Below are 24,700 nucleotides of genomic sequence, written 5' to 3'. Positions count from 1 at the left end.
AGAGGACTTGGGGTGGGGCATTGGGAGATGTGGGTTAGTTTTTAGAGTGGGAGTTACTTGGGAAAGATGTGGGAGGCGATGGATAGGGATGCAGAGAAGGGGACAGTTAAGTGAGGGGCTGATATTGCCCCAGTGCACGTATGGCAAGAGGGAACCATGGCAAAGCATGCTCAGGGAGGGAGGGCAGGGCAGACAAGGACACCTAGGGTTGGGTGGGAGTGGGGCAAACTGCAGCTAACAGGCAGTTTCTCAAATACTTCCAACTGCCTGCTGAGGAGCCTTGAGATGGTCCCTTATCCCAGGGGTGGTGGCACATTTAAGATGTCTAGGAGATGGCCAGGGTCTACTGTGATATCAAGCCTGACTATCTGGTCCTCCCACCCAGAACTTTGCATCCTGCAGCCTGGCCATGGCCTGGCCTTTCCCTAGGACATTATCTATTCCTGGTTTAGGCTGGGACGAGTTTACCAGGCCCTGTTCGTGGGGTGCTACACACCCCTCACCTAGCATTGATCTGAACCCAGGGAGGCACAGGAGGCTAGTGCAGATGAGGCCTCCTGGGGTCACGGGGTGGGGCTTAGTGGGAGCCCCTAGGTGCTAGGGCAGCGGGAGGGGGCCAGCTCTGGAGATCCAGCAGCCTGTGGCCTGGGCCCATGCTTTGATCTACCCTGTTGGCGCCGTTGCAAGAAAGCTAGAGTCACTCTCAGGAGAATGAAAGCTGAGCTTTATTCTTCTTGGCTAGGGAAGAGAACTAGCAGGTGGTCGTGCACAGGCCCCCTCCCATCACCCCTCCCAGAACCAAAGAAGACAGGCGGAGCCACCAATGGCTCCCTCTGCTCATCTCTCTCCTTTGCCCAAGTGGAGGCAGGTGAGTGCAGGGCAGGGGTAGCTGCAGTGACAGGGCGGCCAGGACTGGCCAGGACTCCAGGGTTGAGGAGCGGAGGGGGGCTGCTTGGGGGGGGGGGTTGGGGGGGCGCAGGGGAACTTCTGGTCCTGGAAGTTGCCATGGCACAGGCACAGAGCTCAAGGCACCAGGACACGGTAGGGGCTGCCCGGGATGTGCTCATCGCCCCACTTGACAACCAGCGTGTACTCCCCCTTGTCCTTGAGCAGGTAGGAGACACTGTAGAGCCGGCTGCCCACGTGCTTCACCAGGATCTCCTCACAGGGTGTCCGGGGGCCATGTACCCCCACTAGCAGCATGTTGTTGCCTGGCAGGGGAAGAGGGGAAAGGGCCTCAGTCCCAAGCTCCAAGTCCCCTATTTTCAGCTGTAACTACTCTGACCTCCATCCTCCTGTCCTTGTATCCTCCCCTACCTCCCTCACCTGTTCCAGGGTGACAACCCTTTCTTTCTTTGAAAAAAGTTTTGATTGATTTTAGAGTGAGAAAGGGAAAGGGAGAGGAGAAACATCGATGTGTTGTTCCATGTATATATGCACTCATTGGTTGCTCCTTGTATGTGCCCTGACCAGGGATCGAACCCGCAACCATGGTATATCGGGACAATGCTCTAACCAACTGAGCTACCTGGCCAGGGCAGGGTGACAGCCCTCTCTTTTTTTCATTTAAAAAAAGTTTTTCTTTTGTTAATTCTCACCTGAGGATATTTTTTTCAATTGATTTTTAGAGAGTGGAGGGGAGAGAGGAGGGGGAGAGAAAAAGAGACACATGGATAAGAGAGACACACATGGATTGGCTGTCTCCTGGATGCGCCCTGACTGGTGCCAGGGATGGAATCTATAACCCAGGTATGTGCTCTTAACTGGGAATCGAACCTTCAGTGTGAGGGCCAATGCTCTAACCACTGAGAACACCAGCCACGGCATGACAGCCCTTTCTAAAGAGCTGCCAGCACCCCTGCCCCCCCCACCCCCAGGTCAGAATAAGAAACTCCAGCTCCTTCAAGGTACTTTCCCAAAGGGTAGGGGGGGAGGGGCAGGGAGGCAGGCCCAAATGGGAAGTGGCTTTAGAACTGACAGTTACACCCTCAAAGGCATTCCCAAGCCCTCAACACCCCCTTCCTGTGTTCCAGGCACCCACCTGCTTTGCTGCAGTCCACTGTGAAGCTGCTCTTCTGGCCCACGTAGGCCTTGCTCAGCCCCAGGCCCTTGGCCAGCACCTTGCTGGCATCAGTGGGACCTGGGCCTGGAGTGCCATGCTGGGGGACACTGGTAGCCTTGGTCAGTGAGTCCACAAATACTGATGATGTCTCATGGAGGCTGTGGTTGCTGACAAGACGGGGACCTGCAGGGCACAGCAGGTGGAGCTAAGAGGTAGCCGGAGTGCCAGGCACTGAGTTGGGCACCACCAGTCTGGTGCAAAGGCTTACCTGTAACTTTGGCCTTGAAGGGGCTGCCCCCAATGTGATAGGGGCCACCATATTTGATGGAGATGAGGTAGCTGCCAGGTACCATGGGGGTGTAGGTGACGCGGTAGCCCTCGGGGCACTCCTGGCAATCCATCTTCACCTTGGAGGGCCCGTCAATGGTTACTGACAGGGCACCAGCTCCCGCGTTACTTGTGTTCACGATAAACTCGGCTGGGCTCCCTGGGGGCACAGGAAGTCAGGCAGAGCTGGTCTGGCCCATTTCCCTACCCTAGTCCCCCACTCCCCACCCAATAGCATAGCTTTGTCATTTCTGTGTGCCTCCTGTTGTCACTGACATCTTAGAGGAGCCCTAGTAGCTGTGTCCACATACCGGAAGCTGCACCCACTGACCTACCTGTGACGCCACCTTCCAGGCCAGCTCCGTAGGCAGACACTAGGCCTGGGTCCCCTCCATGCCCAGGTTCCCCAACTCGGATCTTGAAGGGGCTTCCAGGGATGTGGGTGCCATTGAATTTGACATCAATCAGGTAGACGCCATTCTCCCGTGGGATAAAACGCACGGCGTACTTATCTGAGGAGCAGAGGGGCATGCTGTGGACCTGGGGTCCCTTCTTCAAAACTGAGCAAGTGGCATCTGTGAAGAGCTTCCCTTGGCCGCCAGCATGAATCCAGCAGGTCCACGTAGCTCACTCGGTTTCTCCCATGGACCATGCTGGGCACCCACACCCCACAGCACAGACCTCCTAAAACCTGAGGGGTGAAGCTTTAGATGCCCAAGCAGTCTCACTGCCTCTTTAGAAAGGTCACCATGAATGCCATACTCCTCGCATGTTAACTGGGGCTCAGAGGCAGGCAGGAATTTGCTCGGGGTCCCATAGCTGGCAAGGGGCAGGATTAGGGTGTGAAACTAGTGAAACTGAGCCTAGCAGCAATGCTCACACTCTCACACTCTCCCATCCTTGGGTTGCCCCAGGCCTGTCAGTAAGTGCCATGCCCTGGCTAAAGGGCCAGGCAGCCCCTTGGCTGCACCTGAGGGCTCTCCTTCAGGAGACTGCATCCTGAAGGCTGTCTGCAGAAGGCTGTCTTCTTTATAGCAGTTGTGGCTGCTGAGCCAGATTCACAAGGGTGTGGGTCACGAGTAGTGCCAGGGTTGCCTGGCTGAGGGAGCCCAGGTGTGTGGGCCTTGTCTCGGCTGCTTACAGAATCTGTACCTTCCTTTGGTACTCTCAGCCTGATTCCAGCCAGCTGGGCAGGCCCACTTCTCCTAGTGGGGCCAGGGCAGATGGCCGGGTGGCCGGGTAGGGACAGAGCCTCACCTTGGTCGATCTCTGTGACATAGCACTCCTCCAGGGCTCCTGAGGGGCTGTGCACCTTGGCATCGATCGCCCCCTTTGCCCCATTCAGGCTGACTGCAAAAGAGGCTGGCTGGTTGACCTTTAGCCCTGACTCCTAGAAGCACAGACGTGGTTAGATAGGGTGGCTGGGGCGAAGGAGGGCAGGGCCCCAGAAGCAGGAGGCCCACAGGGTTGCACTTACCCATCTGGCGTCCAACTTGGTTTAAAGAGGGAGAGCCATTGAATCTCGAGGGGCAGCAAGCTACAGGCACACGCCCCACCCCCAGACCCACGCGCTCTGCAATCACACCTGGGCAGTATGAAGGGAGGGAGGCCCCACCCAGTGGCAGCACTCAGCCCTTGCAGGCTATCCCTCTTTAAACCTCAGCCCTGGTGCTCAAGGGGCACAGGCTTCTGTTCAAAGCCTTTAGACCTGAGACACGAGAAAAACTCCACGCAGTGGGCAGGGGTGCTTCCTGCCAACCTGAAGCGTGGGCTGCACCCGGCCAGAGCAGAGGCCCGGCGCCCTGAGCAGGGCTGGGTGGGTCACTTGACACAGGGCCGAGGCCTGTTCTGTGCAGCAGCTCTGGTCTGGCCGGGCCCAGTAGCCCCAGGCAGGCGGTTTCTCTCAGTGCCTCACCTGAAGACTAGAAACAGTAAGGCGGCGGGCATCGCCAGAGGGAGAGGCCACAGGCACCACGAAGGGACTGTCAGGGATGTGCTCCTCATTGAACTTCACTGAGACCTCGTAGTCACCTGGGCAGGGAGAGAGGCAGGTCTTGGCATGCTGGGAGGGCCCCATTTGTCAGTGTTCTAGCCTCCCACAAATGGCCTCGTGGCCCTGGGTCAAGGTGGAGGGTGGGAGCCAAGCCAGGCTGTCTGCATAGACCCAGACTAACACCCACACCATGGCATCGCCTCCCCTGACCCCAGCGAGTCCCGTAGTACCTGGTTCCTGGACCACATAGGCCACGCCACAGGAGCCATCCTTACGGTCCTCGAAGGAGATCTCAGCCTTGCTGGGGCCCTCAACAGCAATGGCCAGACCCCCAGCGCCAGCTTCCCTGGTCCAAATACTGAATTCAGCTGTGGGAAAGCAGTGTGTTTTCATGGAGGGCTGTAACCCCTGGCCTCAGCCTCCTCCAAGCATGGCTGATCTTCCTCTACCCCCAACCCTGCCCAGGAGAGCAAGAACCTGGCAGGAAGCAGGCCTACCTGGCACTCCAGCTTCAGCCCTCTCCAGGCCAGGACCCCCGGCGCGGACTTTGTGGGCTCCCCCTTCTCCTAAGGGCCCCACGGTGAACTGGAAGGGGCTCCCAGGCACATGTTGGCCCTTGTACTTGACGCTGACCGTGTGCATGCCCATCTCGGCAGGCACAAAGCGGATACAGTACGTATGGTTTTCCCCTTCCACAATCTCAGCTTCATGGGTCTTGCCCGATGGGCTGGTCACCTGGGCTGTCATGTCCTGGATGCTAATTTCTGTAAGTGGGGGACAGCCTGGTGAGCAGGAGCTCCAGGCCCCACCCTTCTGGTTTGGGCTACCAGAACCCCCCAGGACTCCTCCCTGGCTCTATAGCTACCAGGGATCTTTAGGCTGAGGTCACAATGACTGCCAACGTTGGCCACTGAAGGGGCCCGTCGCCTGCGTGTGATGCTCTCTTTCACCCGGCCTTCGCCTGTCACCTTCACAGAGAAGGGGCTGCCTGCAGGAGGAAAGCACAGCCCACGCCCCACACAGGTTACATTCTGACTCTGGGGTATGATAAAGGTCACCTAGCCATGGGAGAGGTGCATGTGCGCTATACTCACCAGGCACGTGCTGGTCAGCGAACTTAATGTTGATGATGTAGTTTCCAGGCTCTGTGGGGCAGTAGGTGACCCTGCATGTGCCATCCTCCAGGTCCTCTGTGTTGATGTCCACCTTGCTGGGGCCCTCGATGGACAGGCTGAGCCCACCGTAGCCTGCAGAAGGGATACCCCTGAGCCAGGGAGCCAAGCACAGTGGTCTCACCCTGGCTGGCAGGCCACCATTGCTTACCAGCATCATGGGTGTCAATGATAAACTCTGCGGGCTCAAAGGTGTGGCCTTCATGGAGGCCCTGGCCTGAGACCCGCACACGGCTGGCATCCCCAATCTCTGACTGGCTGATCATCACTGGGATGGGGCTGCTGGCCACGTGCTGGCCACTCTTCTTCACATGCACTAGGTGCTCTCCTGTCTCCTTGGGTACGAAGGAGATTCCTGGGCACAGAGCAGGGCTGTCAGCCAGGGAAAGGTGTGCCCCCCCCAACCCCTCTCCTTTCAGAAGGCGCTGCCCCTCAGCCTCTTACCCACATGGCCATTGCGCAGTCGCTTCAGCAGACAGGGCTCTTCCCGGCCTGAGGGCGGCACCACAGTGGCCGTCAGCAGGCTGAGGTCCGTCTCCGAGATATTGATGGGGATGTCAGCAGCAGAGCCCACCTTCAGGTGGGACATGCGCATAGAGTCATCACCTGGCAGGGGATAGTCACTGAGTGTCCAGAAGCAGAGAGAGACTGCACCCACACTGCCACCTGCCATCTGTCACTATTCCCAGTGGCACCCACCTGTGACCCTGGCAGTGAAGGGGCTGCCTGGGATGTGCTGCTCATTGTATTTGACTAGGATGCTGTAGTCACCAGGCAGCACAGGCAGGTAGGAGACGCTACATGTCCCATCCTGATTGTCGGTGCAGCTGATTTCTGCTTTAGATGGGCCCTCGATGGCTAGGGATAAGCCCCCTGGAGAGAATCGTGGGTGAGGGTGGGAACTGCAGGGATACTACACAGATGAGGAAGAGCCCCAACAGGCAAGCAGAGACCAGGGGGGCAGGGCAGGGAGCCCCATTCAGGAGTGTCTCCTGTGTCCAGCTCTCCATAGGATGAGGGCATACCACAGCACACAGAAGGTCAAAACTACAGCTGCCACTCACCCTCTCCTGCATCCTTGGTGTTGACTGTGAAGACAGCAGGCTTATTCACTACTCCGTGGGTGAGGCCAGGCCCGTAGGCAGTGACGTGGCCACAGTTGACGTAATCCACATAGAATTGCAGGGGGCTTCCTGAGGCAGGAAGAGGGGCCATGTGGAATGGGGACCTTGTGTCGTCCCCAAGTCCTCCCCTAGTCCCAGGCCTCTAGGAGGTGGTGGCATACTGTAAGGGCACACCTGGGATGTGCATGTTGTCATAGCGGATGTCCATCTCATGCAGGCCAGCTTCGCTGGGTGCGTAGCGCACAGTCACAGTGCCATCCTTGTTGTCGGTGATCGCTGGCTGTGCCACTTTGCCGGAGGGCATCCGCACCTCCCCTGCAGGGCAATGTGTAGGGGTCAGGGCAGCCCATTGGCACACCCTGGCATCTGCAGCTCCCAAGCTCCTTCCCGCTCCCACTCACCAGTGATCTCGCCCTTCTTGATGGTGAAGGGGATGACAAGGTCAAAGGGCCTCAGGCTGGTCACATCCAGTCCATTGACACCTATCATGGATCTCTCTGGGGCCTGCAGTGGAGACAGAGGGCTGGAGTGAGGGGCTATAAGCGCTAAGGGAATCCCAAGCAGGAAGATTTGGGGTCCCTCCCCACATGTGCCAGAATGGGGTCTCAATGGGACACCCAGCTTGCCAGCCCCCAAATGTCCCCTAGAGCTAGGTGAGCCAGGAGGAGGCGGGCCAGGCCATACCCAGGTCTGCTGGCCACCCTGAGAGTAGGTGTATGGTGGGGCCAGCTGCTGAGGCCGCAATGGAGGCTGTGCCGTGGGCTGGTCCCCAGCTAGAGCCTGCAGAGCAATATACAAGAGCTGGAGACTCTGAAATCACAATGAAACCCCAGGGGGGACAGGACAGGTCCCACCCAGACCCCTTCACCCCTGGCCCCTTCTGACCGTCACTTGGAAGGGGCTGTTGGGCACATGCTCGCCGCCAAAGCGCACACAGATGACATATTTGCCCGGCTGGGGGGCTGTGTAGAAGATGTCAAAGGTGCCATCCTCATTCTCTACTACGTCCACGTCCACCTCGGAGCCATCAGGTGTGCACACAGTGCAGGTGACCTTGCCTTTGCCCGCAGCCTTGGTGTCCACAGTGATCACTGTTTCCTCCCCAATCTGGATGGTGGGGCCGATGCCAGCACCTAGTGGGGCAGGGCGGGTCCCCAAAGGGGGGCCAGTGCATGAGCTTGGTGCTCAGGTTGCTCCTATCTGCCTGCTGCCCACCCAGGCCTTTTACTGCCACCACCAAGCACAGCCAGGCCTCCCGCCCTTGACCCCCAAGCTGGGACGGTGAGTAGTTTCTCAGAAGGCAGGAAAGGTTCCCTTGAGTCACCTCTAGCCAGGAAGTCCTGTCTTGGGGGTAGCCCCACGTGGGAAAGGCCTGATGGGTGGCACCCAGGTGTTGGGGAGGAAGGGCGGGCCTGGAGGCCCATGAGGCCGCTGCTGCCATCGGGGCACAAGCATTTGCTGCCACCTCCCCTGCCAACTCAGCCTCAGCTGGTGTGGTGGACCATGCTGACCGATCGATGCCAGTGCTATGGTTGGGCCCACAGCTGCCTTTGCCCTTGTGGCCTGGCCCTGGCCCCCAGTGCTGTGTGCGGATGCAGTGAGGCGGAGTCCTGCTGCAGTGTGGGGGAATGTGATACTCGCCTTCCAACCTCCCCCTGCCCCCAGGCCTGAAGGGGAAACTGGAGTTTCCTGACAACTGAGAATGCTTGCTCAACCGAAGGCTTGTGGTGAGGGGCGGCTGGGCACAGCCTGGAGCAGGCAGGGAGCTGGGAGCGGGGAAGCAGGGAGGCAGCGGGGTTAGCACCCTAGCAGCACAGCGCACAGGCAGTGGCAGCACCCAGAGGGAAGGGGGACAGGAAGTCCAAGCCACAGCCACCACCTCTAGGTTGCAAGGGCAGAGCAGCTGAGCAGCCTCCAGGGCCCCAGAGTGTCTGAGGAAAGGGAAGGGACAGTGACGTTATGACTTGGGCTCAGCCGTGGAGGCTCAGGGGGTTGTGGGCTGTGAGACCTCAAAGTAATAGGTAGGCTGGCCCCTGCCAGGGAAGCCACCAGAAGCATGGAACCTGATCCAGGGCTACATTCAAGAGGTTCCCCAGCCAGCCTGCCACTGAGTTTTCCAATGGCCAAGGGCTCTTGCTACCCTAGGCTTCATGCTGGCCTTCTGCAGCTCTCCTGCAGTCTAGACCTGGCCACCTGCTGCCCATTCTGCCCTGGGAGGCCTCACCTCACACCCATCCAACACCTGCTCTCCCTAGCTGGGAACCTGAACCCACCACCTAGCTAGTGATTTGGGCCCCAACCTCACGGTTACCCTTGAATCCCCACTTTTCCCACCCAGCCCATCAGCAGGTCTTGGCTGCTCCATCCTCAAAGTACACCTCCCAACTTGGTGCCCCCCTCAAGTCCCATTGCCACAAGCCTGGCCCAAGCTGCCTTTCTGGCTAGTCTAAAAGTGACTTCAGCCCTAGCTGGTTTGGCTCAGGGGTTAGAGTGTCAGCCCAACGGACTGAAGGATCCCGGGTTTGATTCCGGCCAAGGGCATGTACCTCGGCTGCAGGCTTGATCCCTGGCCCCAGTTGGGGTGAGTGCGGGAGGCAACCAATCGATGTGTCTCTCTCACATCGATGTTTCTCTCCCTCCCCTCCACTCTCTCTGAAAAGCAATGGAAAAAATATCCTCGGGTGAGGATTAAAAAAAAAAAAAAAAAAAAAAGACCAGCTCCCCAATTGGGCTCTTTGCCTCTGTTCTGCACACAGTGGCCAGGTAAACAGGCTACTCCCTCAACCAAGGCTTGACCCCACCTCTGGTCTCCAAGGCCTTGTCCCCCTGCCCTAGGCACACATGCCTATCATGTCAGATCCCAGGGCCTGCTCTATAGAGCAGATGAGCCCCTGCTGCAAAACCCTAGCCACTCAACTGTCATGCTGGCTGCCTCACTCAAGCTCCAGGCCTGCAGCCTTCAGAGCCTCCCAAGTAGTTGTTGGTCGCCTCTTATTGGTGTCCCTGGCTGGGGCTGGCTCTCCCCTGCCACACCAGAGTAGGAGACCTCCCATGCCCAGTTGGAGACCCTCTGAATAACTTCACGGCTGGGGGAATAGGGGTAGGGAAGAAGGCAGGGAGGGCGGATAGGCCAGAGTGCACTTTGGGGCTCTGAGGCTGGGCTGGGCCCCGCCATGCTGGCCGCTCAAGCAGTTGATGCTGGTGCTACTGCACTACCAGCTAGCCCCACCCGCTCATGCAGGCTCCACCTCCCCCGGCCTGGGTCGAAGAGGGCCCTGGGAGGTAGGGATGAGGGTCTGTGGATCTGGCCAGGGCTGGGGACTCTCGCTTGTCAGGGGAGACCCCTTGTCCCCTTAGCCCACGCAGGAGCCCTTGACACGAAAGGAGGAAGCAAGAAGGAAGGGCGTGCTGCCCACCTCCAGGACTTTCCTGGGGTGCCAAGATCCCCAGACCCCAGAGCCCCAGCGGGGTGCCTCTCAGGATGCACCTCACCCCAAAGCTCTCAGCTGCAACCCAACTTCTCAGATGGGGAAACAGAGGCCCAGAGAGGGGAAGGGCCGGAGCGCTCATGCTCAGCTCCAGAGGCCTCCCTGGGCCCTAACCCTCCAGCCCCCCCCTCTGTCCCTGCCAAGAGCTGCAGCTGGAACTGTCCTGGGAATCAGCACAGAACAGGAAAGGAAGCTGCCCTCTGGGCAGGAGGGGCATTGGGAGTGGCCCCGGCAAGCAGCTTACCTAGCCCGTGACCTCCGATTGACACTGAGGTGAGAGGGCAGAGAGCAAGGAGAAAGGTCAGGTGAGTCACTCAAGGGGGCGGCCCCCACTCCCACACGCTGCCCCAAGCAGCGAGCCCTTGCACACAGGCACACCCAAGCCCCGTGCTGAGCGCCGTGGCCGATGGCGGGATGGCTCACCTGTGACCGTGCACTTGCTGGCGTCCCCGGTGGGCACGGCACGAACACGGTACGGGGAGAAGGGGATCTCATCACCGCCATACTTGATAAGGATGGTGTAGCGGCCCGTCACATCTGGCACATAAGCCACCGTGTACGTGCCGTCGTGGTTGTCTTGGATATGCGTCTTCTTGGGCTTGCCCTCAGGGTCCTGTGTGGCAGAACACAGGGGAGGGAAGTGGTTGGTTTAAGCCTACCCAGGCCCAGAATTACCTCAGGTTCTCTCAAAGGAGCAAGTATCAAGTGCTGTTGCTGCAGGGACAGCCTCCAAGTCACTCACCCGCCATGGCCCAAAATAGCTGCCTGCATCCAGCATTGTCTTTACTTCCCCATTGGCAAGGTCCAGAAGAGAAGTCCCAAAATGCCCAATGCTCCCTTCCCCCACAGGACGTCAGGCAAGGCCAGGGAGCTTGGCACCCATTCTGCTTTATCCCCATGAGTACCTCTTGGCTTCCATCCTCCGCCCTAGCACTAGGACTTCCCTGGAAGATCTCAAGGTCCTAGTACTTATACCTGGCCCATGAGAATGTTACAAGCAGGCAAGCTGAGGAACTAAGGGCTTTGGTAATGTGCTCAAAGTCAGGAGTGAGCTAGTGTGTGGGTGGGGAAGCCTGTGCCTGTCACCAGCATCCTAGAGGTAGGAGACCTGCCCTGGCTAGCATCACTCTCAAGGGAGAGCTGAATTGCCCCAGCTGCATGCCCTGTATCGCACACAGCCTCAGCCTGGGCTCCTCCCTTGCCTTGCCTTGCCTTGCCTTCCCTTCCCCTGTGCCTGGAGTGGCAGTCCAGCAGGGCCAGGCTGCCCAGGCAGCCAGCTCACCGTAATCTGGACAGCCAGCAGGCCTTCCCCTGCGTCCTTTGCATCAATAGTGAACTCCACAGGCAGGCTGGCAGGCACGCCACTGGTGTTGAGTCCAGGGCCACTGGCCTTCACCTTGCTGGCATCATGCGTAGGCAGCACCTTGACCTTGAACGGGCTGTTTGTGGGGACAGGGTATTGTGAGTGATTAAGAAGGCTCTCGATGCCCAGCCTGCCACCCCTACTCTGGCAGTGAGCTGCCTCTTACCTGCGGGGCACCTCCTCTTCCCCGTATTGCACAGAGATGCTGTAGGGACCCTCACGGCTGGGCACATAGTTGACTGTCTGGGTGCCATCAGCGTTGTCCACCACATCCACTGGCTCCACCAAGCCTGTCCCCAGTCCCAAAGACAGACTCAGCCAGTCTCCTGAGCCCTCAGTCCCACCACACTGAATGGCAGGGCCTCAGCTGTGCACCCAGTCCCCTGCTCCAGGCCTACACCTCACTTTGCCCTCATTTGCCCATCCCAGGAATGGGCCTGAGCCCTTGTGACACCAGAAACTAATCTAGGTGTCATCTTTGATCCTGGCCCTCTCTCCCTCCTGCCACATCTGCTCAGTGTCCAAGTCCTGTCTATTCTATCTCCTTCTGGTCCTGTCACCTGAGGCTCCTCTATTAACTGCCTGCACACCTGCTCCAACCTCTGTGAGCTGGGCCTCTGCTCTCCTTCCCTTGCCTCTCAAAGAGAACCATTCCCTCCCAACCCCCTGCACTTAAACATGTGGACACTCACCTTTGGGTCCTTGTACTTTGACCTGTAGTGGGGCCACACCAGCCTTGCTTGTGTCCACCTGGAAGGACTGAGGGAGGTTGGCGCGGACCATGCCTGGGCTCAGGCCAGGCCCAGAGCACTTGACCTTGGACGCGTCTGTCACATCATGCACAGGGACCTTGAAAGGACTGCCTGGGTGGGGGACAGAGGGATGGATTCTGTGTGAGACAGAGTGGAGGCAAGTGGGTGTTTCCAGCCTGGCCCTAGCTGACCTGCCTCCTCACCTGGCACTTGGTGGCCGCCATAGGTGACATTAAGGCTGTAGGTGCCAGCTTCATAGGGGATGTACTCGACTGAGCAGCTGCCATCTTTGTTATCCATGCAGGACATCTTGGCCTCAGAGGGGCCCTCTACAGCCAGGCCTAGGCCCCCTGTGCCAGCCCCCCTGGTCCAAACAGATAGCCAGTTAGTCCTGGGGTTTCAAGGCCCATTGCACCCCGCCTCTTAGGCGCTTCCTCACCTTGTCTCCACAGTGAACTTGTTGGGCTTGTTGGTGGTGCCACTTTGAATGCCCGGCCCATGGACGCGCACCCGGGAGGGGTCGCAGCCCTCAGTCACGGGCACCTGGAAGGGGCTGCTGGGCACAGGGCTGCCATCGTAGGTCACGTCCACAGAGTGGAGTCCTGGATGATGGCAGGCCAGGTAAGAAGGAGCCCAGGCTACCCTGCCCATGTCCCATATTTCTCAGGAGACCCAGCACATACCCTCCTCATATGGTGTATACTCCACTTTGTACGTGCCATCACCACAGTCCTGCACATAGGTCTCAGTCAGGTTGCCTGAGGGATTGGCTACACGAGCCTTGACATGTGGCCCTCCAGTTTTCGTCAGGGCCCGGGCATCCACGCTGAACTCAGTGGTGGCCTCTCGGAAGACACCTGCAGGGGGGCAATGAGGAGAGGCATGGGGCTCCAGGAGGTCTGGTTGCCCCCAGCCCCCTTGTCTCACAGTGGGGCCTCTCACCTTGGCCCTCGATCCCAGGCCCATAGCACTGGACACCTGAGGTGTCTACTGCGGGCTCCACCTGCAGCTTGCTGGGGAAGTTGGGCACAGGCTGGCCACCATATTTGATGGTGACGGTGTAGGCCCCGGGGCAAAGGGGGATGTAGGTGATGGTATGCGTGCCGTCACCGTGGTCCTGTATATGCACCTCGGCTGGCAGCCCCGCCTCAGAGCGGATTTCGATGGTCAGCTCTGCACTGCCGGCGCTCGAGCAGTCCACATGGAATTGGCCTGCTTCACCAGCGGTGGCCCGCTCCAGCCCAGGGCCTGAGCACTTGACCTTGGATGGGTCAAAACAGGGAACCACGTGGGCCTTGAATGGTGAGCCAGGGATGTGGGTGTCAGCGAAGAGGATGTTAATGTTGTAGTCCCCAGGCTCAGTGGGCACATAGGACACAGAGCATGTGCCATCCCCATTGTCCAGGCACTCGAGCTGGGCCTCACAGGGGCCCTCCACTGTCAGGCCCAAGCCACCTGTGCCGGCACCCTTGGTGTCGATGGTGAAGCGGGCAGGGGAGCCTGCACTGCCCCCCTGCAGCCCCGGCCCAAATGCCTTCACCTGAGGAAAGAAGGACAGGTCAGAAGCTGAAACCACACCACCTCCCTGACCCTTGACCCCAGACCCCCATTTCCATTTACTTCCTCTTGTCTTGGCTTCCCTCTCCCACAAGACAGGGGCATAAGCAGGCCTGGGAAGGCCATCGGTCATAAGGACAAAAATGATAAAGGACGAGGGCATGTCTGGAAAAGACAGGGTGGCCCCCATACCTCAATTACCTTACTAGGCTTTGTGGGGGGCACTGCTTCCAGGGGAAAGGGACTGCCAGGCACAGGCACACCATCGTAGGTCACCTCAACCTCGTAAGACCCCTCCTCACGGGGCACAAAGCGCACAACACTGTTGTCAGCCCCTAGGCCTGGCTCCACTTTGCAGGGCACTGATGTGCCCGAGGGGCCCACGATCTTGGATGCCACTTTGCCTTGGCCACCAGCACCCTTTGACTTGACTGTGAACTCCTGGTCTTTGCCAACATCCACCTCTGTTGAAATGACAAAAGAAGAAAAAGAACTATGACACTTAGTCCAGGCAGCCCCTGGAGTATCCTCAGTGACAAGGACAAGGGCCCCAACTACTTACTCTCTCCCAGGCCGGACACCTTGATCTTGCTGAGGTCCAAGCTTGGAGACACTCCCACCGAGAAGGGGCTCTTAGGGATAGGATCCCCTCCATAAGTGACACTGACGCCTACTGGGCCCTGGAAGGGGTGCAGAAGGGCAGAGTTATAGGTTATGACCTTGGTCTCCCTGGCCTGTGGCTTCCCCGCTTAGGCATGGGGGCTGGTCCTCTTCCACCCCTGGCTTTCCATGCCCACTGTCTCCCAGGTGGGAAATGAGAGTGGGCTGGAAGCCTGGAGCAGCCCACAAAGCCCACCGCTCAAGGAGGACCACTGGCTTGGTGGGTATAGTGAAGGGGTGCAGCTGCAGGGGGGTAAGATAGCTACCTGTTGTACAGGAGTGTACTTGACCGTGTAGGTATTATCGTGGTGGTCGATGATGTCCACGTCACGCACTGCATCCCCCTTGGCCAGGCCTGAGAACTGGACATCCAATTTGCCTTTGCCAGCGGCTTTGGCATTGACCGTGAAGTGGGTGGGTTTGCCAAGCTCGACACCTGAGGAGACATGGTGACCATGTAGGGGCACTTTTCCTCAATCACCCTTGAGGTCCCCGACCTCTCCAGAGGGTGGTCATTCTCACCTGTGCGGCTGAGGCCAGGGCCCTCGGCCTTCACCTTGCTGGCATCATGGGAGGGCTCCACCTTGACCCGGATGGGGCTGGTAGGCGTGGCCTGCAGTGAGTGGGAGAAGAGGACTAAGAGGAGAGCAGCACCTCAATGCCCAGCAGTATTAGGGGCAGGAAGCAGCAACACCCACCTGGTCAGCAAAGAGGACCATGATGGTGTAGCTGCCAGCCCCACGGGGTGTGTACTTGACCGTGAAGGTGTCATTGTCATTGCGAATGATATCAAAGTCGATGTCGGCCTCAGCGGGACCCACCACACCAGGGGCACACTTAATGCCGATGCTGACATCGCCTGCAGCAGGGGAGGGAGTGGAGGCTGGGACCTCACTCACCCACTCGTCCACCCACCCGTCCACCTACCCGAGGCAGAGCCTTACCCTGGCCAGCCTCCGTGCAGTCCACAGTGAAGTAGGTGGGCTCATGAGCCTTGAGCCCTGTCTTGGCCACTCCTGGGCCATACACCTTGACCTTGTTTGGGTGGCTGCCGGCTCCCACGTTCACCTGCACAGTACAGGGGTAAGTGCAAGGGCATGACCAGCCTGGAGAGGCAGGGGATCCTTCATCCACTGCTGGCCATTACACAAAATGGTGCAACCACCTTGGGAAGTGGTCTGGTGGTTCCTCAAATGATTAACCATAAAATGACTGTATGACGCTGCCACCCTTAGGTATCTATCTACCCAAAGAAATGAGATTACTCGTCTGCACACGCGTACCAAAATGTTCATAGTGGCACTATTCACAACAGCCAAAAGGTAAAAAATACCAAAGGTCCATCAAAAAATAACTGGATAAGTAAAATGTGGTCTAATCCATACAGTAGAATATCACTCAGCCATGAAAAGGCAGGAAGTACCAATTTATGCTACCATGTGGAATAACCATAATGAAAACATTATGTTGCCCGGCCGGGCGTGGCTCAGCGGTTGAGCATCGACCTAGGATCCAGGAGATCGGGGTTCTATTCCCAGTCAGGGCACATGCTCGGGTTGCGGGCTAGGCAGCCGATCAATGACTCTCTCACCATTGATGTTTCTATCTCTCTCTCTCCCCCTCCTTTCCTCTCTTTGAAATCAATAAAAGATATATTAAAAAAAAGAAAAAAAAAAAAAAAAAAAAAAAAAAGAAAACATTATGTTGAGTGAAAACCACCAGACACCAAAGGCCAGACATTGCATGGCTGCATCTCTAACAAATGTCTAGAACAGGCAAGCCCATAGCCAGAAAGCAGATTAGTGGTTGCTTAGAGCTGGGGGAGGGGGATTCCGGGGGTAGAGGAGTTTCTGTTGGGGTGATGAAAACGACCTAACCTTCAACTGTAGTGACAACTGCACAACTCTGAATGGCCTCAAAACTACCGAGCTGCATGTTTGAATGAGTGAGCTGTATGGGATTCATGTTTTGCCTAATAGAGCTAGATAAAAACACAACAGGCGCCCTAGGAAGATGTGCTAAAGGACTGTTCAAGGCCTATGGAGGACTTGCTCACCCGGAAGGGGCTGTTAGGGATGCTGACGCCTCCCCAGGACACCATGGCTGTGTGCTTCACGGGCTTCCTAGGCACGTAGGAGCAGCTGTAAGTGCCATTGCCGTTGTCCTTGACCGATGCCTCCACGGGGAAGCCCTCGTTGTCCTGGAAAGTAGGCCTGTTTATCAGCCACCAACTTTACCAGTGCCCTGGCCAACTGGTCAGTGCCCCGATCTGGGCACCTGCCCACCCCCAACTCTGCGCCATGGGTGGGCACCCCACCTGCACTTGAACCCGGAGAGGGGCCTTCCCGCCGTGCTTAGCATCCACCGTGAACTCTGCTGGCTTGTTGATGGCCACGCCTGTCTTCTCCAATCCAGGGCCACGTGCCTTCACCTGATGGGAGACCACCCAGATCTCAGGGAACCAAATGCAGGCCACCAAGGATACAGGGTGGCAGGAAAACACTGCTGGGGATAATAGCCCAAGGCCTGGAACACCACTCAGCCCAGCCCCCCAAGCAGAAGCAAGATGGGACCAAAGCCAAGACCCAGGCTAGCAGCATGTGCCCATTACCCTGTCTGGGTGGAAGTCCTGCGGTGCCTCGCGGATGTCAGCCATGAAGGGGCTGAGGCGGATATCCTCGCTGTTGCACAACACGTGCACAGCGTACTCGCCAGCCTCCTGGGGCCAGTAGCGCACATCACAGGAACCGTCGCCCTTGTCATCACATTCAATCTTGGCTTGTGATGGGCCCTCCACGGAGAAGCCTGACAACAGCCACCAACTTTATCAGTGCCCTGGAACCTGGCGGGGGGGGGAGGGGGGCCACTGGCTACCCTCTGCCCCCAGGTGCCCATGCTGTAACCTCCAACTTACCGAGAGTGCCTACGTCATCCCCAATGGCCTCCACCACAAAGTCCGCTGACTTGCCAACGACACCACCTTCCAGCCCAGGCCCCCAGGCCCGCACCTTCTGATTGCCACATTCGGTGCCCACCTTCACCTCGAAGGGACTGCAGAGAAAGGGCCACACAAGGGAGTGCTGAGGGACAGTGCCCTGGAGGGGTACCACCCTGAGTGGAGTGGGGGGGGGTGTACGCCACATTGGTTCTAAGAACTCCATTGGGGCCTCACCTGCGCCCGATGTTCTGGCCGCCCCACGTGATTGTGACAGTGTATGTTCCGGGGACCATGGGGTAATACTCGAAGCCATAAACACCATCCCCCAGGTCCTTCTGTTTCACACGCTCCTCACCCTCTGCCAGAGATAAAGGAGGGCTTCAGGCCTGCCCAGGAGCAGCCCTGGGGCTGCCATTGCCCACCCCAGCTGCAGCCCAACTTACTTGGACCCTTCACAATGACCTTCAGCTCCCCGCTGCCGGCTCCCTTTGTGTACACCTTGAAGTCAGCAGTCTCCTTCACCCGCACGCCCTTGGGCTGGAGGCCGCGGCCGACAGCACGGCAGGCACCCGGGTTACATGCTATGGGCAGAGGACCCACTAAGTCACTGGGAGCTGGCACTGAGTGACCCCTCCCTTGCTTCCCAGAGGGCTCAGCCATCCGGATGGGGATGGTGGGGGCCCTCAGAATTGCCCCCAGGAGATAGTGAAGGACATGCAAAAAAGAAATGAAAGGGGCCTTGATCCCAGGACCTTTGACCCAGACCGGGATGTGGTGGGCCTCCTCCCTCCTGCTCCACACCAGCCCCCACCCCTGCCCAACCCTCCCCTGCCAAAGGAAGACAGATCCAAGTACCGTTGACCCTGTGAGCAGAGTAGAGAGCAGCAGGTTTCTAGACAGCTGGAGCAAGTTCTTCCGAAGGTGAAAGCGTGAAGAGAGAGAGAGAGATGGGGAGAGCAAGAGGAGCAGGAAGAAGGGCCCCAGTAGGGCAGGAAAGAGAGCTCACCCAGACAGTGCAAGCACAGAGACCCAGGGTGCCAGGGCGGGGAGGGCTGGAGTGGGACCCTCCAACTGACCCTCCCATGGAACACCCCAGCAAGGGGGGAATTAGGGTGACTAGGATTAGCCTACCTTGGCCAACAGTAACAGTGTAGGGGCTTCGAGGGATGGGCACGCCAGCAAAGGTGACGTGCACTGTGTGGACACCTTCCATGGTAGGCTGATAGCTGCAGCGATATGTGCTGTCGCCCCTGGCCTCCAGCTGAGGCTCCACAGTGCCCTTCTGTCCTGCAGGGTCCTGGATCATGACCTCTACCTCACCTGAGCCAGCTCCTGCCATGAAGTACCAGCTTAGTTCCTGGAGCCTCCAGGCTGCTCCCGGGCCCCAGTGACTCCACCCCCCAACCCAGACCTGCCTGCCTCAGCAGCCTCCTCTCACCTGCTGTAAAGATCTCAAAGTAGGTGGTCTTGTTGGCGATGTTGCCACTGGGCTCCAGGCCAGGGCCCTGGGCAGTCACTTTGCTGGCGTCACCTTGGGACTTGTCCACATACACCTCAAAGGGGCTCTTGGCAATATGTTGGCCAGCAAAGAGCACAGTGACCTGTTTCCAGGAGGGGCAGGCTGTGAGTGTTGGGTTGGGGCCCTGCAGCCAGTGTCCCTGCCACCAGCCTCCCCACAGGCTGAGGGCTCACCTTGTGAGTCCCCGTCACCTCGGGGACATACCAGACAGAGAAGGTACGGTTCTTGTCGTTATTGGCAGTCACTTTTGCCTGTGGTAAGAAGGAGCCCATGAGCCTTTGCTAAGAGCAGCTCCTTCACATGGAGGCACTGAAGTACCCTGCCCTGCAGGTAGCCCTACCTCCTCCTGGTGTCCAGCTGGGTCCTCCACATACACCAGCACCTCTCCCTGGCCGGCACTTCTGGTCTCCACAGTAAACTCTGCCCGTTTCTTCACCATATTGCCCGTGGGCTCGATGCCTGCCAAGGTAGAGTTAGAGAGGCATGCACCGGCTGTTAGAGCCATTGCCTTACCCCTCCATCCTGTCACCCTTCAGTAGCATCTCCTCCTGCAGGTTCAGCAACCCGCCTTGCCATACCTGTGAAACACTCAGAACTGGATAAGTTCAGCGTGAACTCTGGTGCATGGAGCCTGGCCTTGGGCCCCAGCTGTACTTTTGCTGTGAGACAGGCCTGGGCCTGTTTTCTGGAACGCTCACTTGGGTTTGCCTGAGCCCTTGCTCCATTTACAGTAAAGTGGCTGGGTCTTCCCTCCCTGAACAAGCTCCATCTTGTGCTGATGGCCAGTCGTAAGTGGCCAGTTTTGACCAGCTCTGACCCATTTCTATCTGAGTCTCAGGGGGCATTTGATAACCTAGCTGTCATGTGCTGAGACTCCCAGGGACCTCAAAGTTCAGAAGGGACACTGTCCCACAGGGAGGTCAGTGAACAGACCCATCTCCCTCACCTGGCCCGTAGGCTCGGGCTTTCTTTGGGTTCAGTTTTGGTCTCAGGGGAGCCCCTGGCTTCAGCTTGGCCTTGGGGAACTGGGACAGGTAGGTCATGACGGAGTGTTCGTCCACATTGGGGTCCACGATCTCCTCAGGGGTGATCACCTGTCACGGTCAAAAGACAAGAGCCATTTGGCCTCCAGGCCTTAGGTTCCTGGAATATGACAACTCTCCCCACTGGGACTGTAGCCCCTGGTCAGCCCTGAATGTCCAGGCAGAGTTGTACCTGAGGGATGCCCAGCCAGTCATCAGCCTGCTGCATGGCTTCCCGCGCATTGTTCACAGGTTTGCTGGCGTCCCAGGAGTCCCAGTCAGGACACAGGCCTGCGGTACAATGAAGGCTGAGTTTGGGGTCCACTGGACTCTCTTGCAGGCTGTATCCACTGTCTTACTCATAGCCCCAGCCCCTCGCCCCCTACTCCTACACTCCTCACCTGGGGCACAGCTGTCAACAAGGGCGCCTAGGGCTCTGCCACTCTGCCAGTCCCGACTAAAGTTGGTGATGGGTAGCTGTGGCAGCTTGTTCTGAATCCAGCCTAGGAGCCTCTGCTTGGGCGTTTGCTTCTTGGCTTCTTCATCCTCCTCCTCATCCCACATGGGCATGGAGATGGAGTAGTGCAGGATCAGGGTCCAGATGAGGCCCAAGATCAGCTTCAGGTTCCCATCCACGATGGCCTTGCTGTCTGTGAGGACAGAGTGGCGATGTTGGGCAGCAGCGGGCTGGCCAAAGTGTCCCTGCGCACATACATGCACAGATGGGATTGGGGGGGCGGGGTGCACACACAGGCTGTCAGGTGGCTCCTAGGCAGTGGGGAGTGTGGCAGTACAGGGAACCCCAGGGAGCGAGAGGTCCCCTGTGGGGCAAGGTGAGCCCTTTCTGCCCAGGACCCCTGAGGGGGTGTAGGTGGTTTTAGAGGTGGAGACTTCTGGGAGGAGATGAGACACCTATAGACATGAGGCAATACAGCGCAATGAGTGGGTATTGCCAGAAGCCCTGGGAGACAAGAGGAAGGACTGACAATAGCCGCAGGTTGCAGGCAGGGCCAGCGGAGGGCTCTGGAGTGAGCAGGATAAGTGCTTTGCAGCGACCCAAGCAGGGGCCCGTCGCCCATCTCCAGGGGTTTCCAGGAGACAGGCAGTAGGAACAGGCCAACTCTAGTGGGCCTGGATGCCAGGGCCCCTGACCTGGTGCTGGCAGGGCAGGGGGAGCTGGGGTAGAGGAAGAGGAAGGCTGGTGGGTGGGGGAGTTGGGAAATACAACTGCTGCCCCAGGGTGGGTGGCATGAGGCAAGGGAAGTGGAGGTGTTGGGCAAGGACCCTTTGGGTGGAGGGTGCAAACCCCACCCCCATTTCCTTAGTGTTCCCCGCCCAAAGAACTAAGCTGGGAGTCGGGCAGCAGACCTAGCACAGGGGAGGAGCTGGGAGCCCAATGGAACCACCAGTTGGGCCGAACACATTCTAGGGGTCCCCCCTCTCACAGCCTGAGGAGGAGTGCAGAGCTACTGAGGCTGGGTTGGACACCCAGGGCCCAGCTTGAGAACTGGGATGACAGAGGCTATGGGTGGGGTCCTTGAGTCCCGCTGCTTCAGCAGAGCCCAACCAGCTGCTGCCTGCCCTCCTTGCCACCTAATGGGCCGCTGGGCTGTGGGCGGGTGGCCACCAAGCTAACCACAAGGGAAGTGGTTAGGGCGGGCACCCTGTACCCTGTCACCATGGGAACCCCTCTGGGCTGTGGGACCCACCCAAGGCCCTTCTGGGTCTTAGCCTCAAGGGGTGAGGGGCTGGGAGTGGGGCTCAGAGAAAGGTCAAGCTTCCTAAGAGCTCATCTTTGAAATCCCTGCTGTCTCTAACCTATCTCGAACCCCCAATCAAGAGAAAATACTTGTCTAGTGAGTCAACTTGGGGGTGGGGAAAAGGAAATGGACACCACCAAAAGGGCAATCAATGGCAGGTGGCCTCTAAACCCAGTAGGCAGCATCTTGAGGACCAGCTGAGCCACTCAAAGCAGAGTGGCCTCGCCTCAGACTGGGATTGGTCAGGGTCTGGCACCACTGGCTTGCACTGTCCCCAAATGGTGGGAAAGTGGAGAGGGGGTTTCAGGCTAGGGGGTGACTGGAAGGTTCAGAGAAGACCAAATGCACAAGATCAACCAAGGCTTCCCACCAGGCCCCCATCACCAGAGTCCTGGGTCCAGCACAAGAGCCCTGAGGAGGCCCGAGGCCTGCTGTGACCCAGGAGAGGACACATAAGGCCAGCCAAGCTCATCATCCTTGGTGGGTCTGGCTGGGCCAGACCCCCGGTCCAAAGGAGGAAAGCCTAGGCCCTCCCCATCCCCCTCAAAAGAGAGGGAAGGGCCAGGCTTCACTGGGAGACTGCCTGGTTGGATGGCCCCGCCCCATCCCACCCCCTTTCCCCAGCCACGGGTGAGCCTGCCCCCTCCCTCCCCTAATCACTGCTGCTTTCCAACATTTTTTTGCCTTATATGGCAAAGCTCTGGGAACTAGGCCTGCTCTAGCCAGCTCAAAAGAGAAGGGAGGAGGAGACCCCCCCCAGACATCTGGGGTGTGGCCTGCCTCCCCACATCCGGTTGCCCCCCCACCCAAGGCTCAGAGATGACTCAGCTTGGCTAGACAGAGGCTGGGACTGGGGGGTGGGCCTGAGCCTCCAAAGGCATTCCAAAGAAAGAGGTGAGGCCCGTGAGACCTGCCCTCAGAGTGGTTGGAGGCACCTGAATCTTGGTCTCTCACTTTATCAGGTTCACCATGGACCATGCCCCGGCCAGGTGCCAACTGAAAGACCCCTTTCAATTCTTAAAAAAGCTCATGTCCCTTCTCTCTCTGTTGTACATTGCCCCCAAGTCACCAGTTCTGGTGCCTGTCCCTGAGTGGGTTCCATCTTAAGAGCCAAGGATGCTGCAGTAGGCCCGGTCAATGCCAGCATCACCAGCCCAGTGACACGGGCACACTGGGTTGGCGGTGAGCCCAGCACAAGCTGGAGTACCTTCCAACCAACTCCTGCATTCTAGATACAGAAAAGCCAAGTCCTACATGGAAACAAGAGTTTGGCCCAAGATCAACAGTAACTCAGTGTCTCAGTAGACTACAAACCAGCTCCCTTCACTGGCTGACACCCAGACTCATCTCAGGTACTGTTTTGCTAGCCATGCTCTTCTCTGGCATAAGTTCCCTGGGGCCATCTTCCAGGGCCAGAAAAAGCCGAGAGCCCTAAACAATGGAACCCACAAGCTCCAAATCCCTTGTTTAGGAACCACAGGGGCGCTAGAAAGCCAGAAGGCCCTCTCCAAACTGCTGTAGCGGGTGGAGAAACCGGGCCTCCCCCTGCACAGGGATGGGGCACTGGGCGCAGGGCCAGAGCCTGGCTAGTGCCCACCCCTCCAGGCCCTCTCCCACAGCAAGCGAAGGGGCGGGAGCACGGCCTGCGGAGGATGTGAGCTCAGCCTGGGCGCGGGCCAGCCGGGGCGCGGCGGGCGGGGGCGCGTAGCGGTCCGCACAGCAGCCCGGCCAGCCTGCCAGCGCGCCTTTGTTCTCGAGGCCCTCGAGGAGCCGGGCGGCCGGGGTCCCAGGGAAAGTACCACGACTCAGGGAGGGTGGCTGGGAGGGATCTACCCGGGGCAGATGGGAAGACACGCGGAGCCCCCGCCCTTGCCCTCCCGGCGCCACGGGGCGGCACGCGCCCTCACCGATGGACACGAGCTTGATGCTCTCGCGGTCCAGGAACTCGAGCGCCACCGACACGTTCTCGAGCTGCATCTGGCGGAAGGTGGGCCTCTGGTTGTGCTTGCGGTGCATCTTTTTCTGGCTGAGCACTTCGAGCAGCGCGATAAGCCGCAGCCCATCACTCAGGTCCGTCTGCAGGTTGGCGATGCGCTTGCTCACGCATTTGAGGTGCTCGTTGCACCAGCGCGTGAACGTGTTCTGCTGGATCTTCTTCCACGGCGCGTCCTCCGCCAGGTCCTTCTCGGTGGCCGGCATCTCGGCGTCTCGCGTATCGGTACCGCCACCCGGAGCCGCGCCCGCCGCGCTCTGGCCCGCTCGGGAGTGGGAGCTACTCATTTTGAGGCGCGAGGAGCCGAGGGGCGGTGCTGCAGCCTAGGCGAGGGGACGGCCCTTTAATTAAAGTCGCAGGCACTCCGGCGTGCAAGGGGCGATGCAGGCAGCGGAGGTTGGGCTGTGGAGAGAGCGAGCCCTTTAAATGCAGGCTGGGGGCGTGGCTGGAGGCGTGGCCACCGCGGGGCGTGGTCTCGGGTGGGGCTTGGGGCTGGCCCGCCCCGCCTCGCCCTTAGGAGTGCCCCCCAAAGCCCCCAGCCCGGGCCATTGTGAGCCGACCCCCGGGGCTCCGAGGAGGTTTCGTTGGACCCTAAATGGGGCAAATATGTACTCAAGCCCCACGGCCTCACGCCAGCGTTGCAGAAGACCCTGCAGTGAGGAAAGGCTGAGTAGCGTCTGGCCCTGGACCACTTGGTCTCTAGCGAGCACGCCATACAAGGGACTTTCCTTCCCCATGGCCCCTGCGGGGGTAGCGATGACTTGCCCTCTCTGAGTCACGTGGGCTCCGCCCCATCCCCCGCAGCCCAACCCTGATCCCACCCCCCGGGGCTCCAGTATCTGGGGTTACCCAGTCGCACCCTGTCTGGTGCCCCGGCAGCAGCGGGAAGCGGCGGGATCCTAAGGGTGAGCCCTTGGAGAGCGTGGGTTCCTGGCCAGGCGCTGCTGCGAGCGCTTTGAGTGCTTGCGCC

General features: G+C 58.9%; 1 protein-coding gene across 3 annotated transcripts; it reads right to left on the bottom strand.

Moving 5' to 3' along the window:
* Nucleotides 1–973: 973 nt before the first annotated feature.
* FLNA (filamin A) lies at nt 974–24,083 on the bottom strand. 3 transcript variants are annotated; one of them, XM_087829454.1, is made up of 47 exons: nt 23,645–24,083; nt 20,379–20,627; nt 20,171–20,268; nt 19,902–20,049; nt 19,296–19,414; nt 19,129–19,206; nt 18,875–19,037; nt 18,568–18,768; nt 17,880–18,017; nt 17,671–17,794; nt 17,413–17,549; nt 17,110–17,303; nt 16,816–16,929; nt 16,555–16,698; nt 15,443–15,566; nt 15,197–15,357; nt 15,021–15,111; nt 14,765–14,934; nt 14,401–14,518; nt 14,040–14,302; nt 13,224–13,821; nt 12,965–13,138; nt 12,721–12,883; nt 12,485–12,645; nt 12,222–12,392; nt 11,696–11,819; nt 11,449–11,605; nt 10,590–10,779; nt 10,411–10,434; nt 7,564–7,811; nt 7,363–7,458; nt 7,080–7,182; nt 6,853–6,993; nt 6,619–6,747; nt 6,254–6,427; nt 5,999–6,160; nt 5,706–5,909; nt 5,477–5,629; nt 5,248–5,370; nt 4,880–5,146; nt 4,613–4,750; nt 4,305–4,420; nt 3,647–3,779; nt 2,725–2,901; nt 2,331–2,549; nt 2,042–2,245; nt 974–1,211 (listed from the first exon to the last, which is right to left on the bottom strand). In XM_087829454.1, the coding sequence occupies exons 1-47, from the start codon at nt 24,015–24,017 to the stop codon at nt 1,024–1,026; spliced, it is 7,944 nt and encodes a 2,647-aa protein (XP_087685580.1). In that variant the 5' UTR covers nt 24,018–24,083; the 3' UTR covers nt 974–1,023. The 3 variants fall into 3 exon arrangements, with proteins under 3 accessions (XP_087685580.1, XP_087685581.1, XP_087685582.1); XM_087829455.1 differs by lacking the exon at nt 10,411–10,434 and having other exon boundaries at nt 975–1,211; XM_087829456.1 differs by lacking the exons at nt 7,363–7,458; nt 10,411–10,434 and having other exon boundaries at nt 975–1,211.
* Between the last annotated feature and the right edge of the window lie 617 nt (nt 24,084–24,700).

The sequence above is a fragment of the Miniopterus natalensis genome, chromosome X (genome assembly GCF_054644295.1).
Source record: "Miniopterus natalensis isolate mMinNat1 chromosome X, mMinNat1.hap1, whole genome shotgun sequence".
In the NCBI taxonomy this organism is placed as follows: domain Eukaryota; kingdom Metazoa; phylum Chordata; class Mammalia; order Chiroptera; family Miniopteridae; genus Miniopterus; species Miniopterus natalensis.
Note: the sequence above shows the minus strand (reverse complement) of the source record. Positions and strands in the feature narration are given on the sequence as shown.

Bases quoted from the DNA above. Each gene is read 5' to 3' on its own strand.
- FLNA (XM_087829454.1), bottom strand. From the start codon at position 24,017: ATGAGTAGCTCCCACTCCCGAGCGGGCCAGAGCGCGGCGGGCGCGGCT. The intron at 19,207-19,295 runs GTAGGGCTACCT...TTCTTACCACAG, and splicing joins CAGCTGGACACCAGGAGGAG to GCAAAAGTGACTGCCAATAA. The intron at 4,421-4,612 runs GTACTACGGGAC...CTCCCTGCCCAG, and splicing joins CTATGTGGTCCAGGAACCAG to GTGACTACGAGGTCTCAGTG.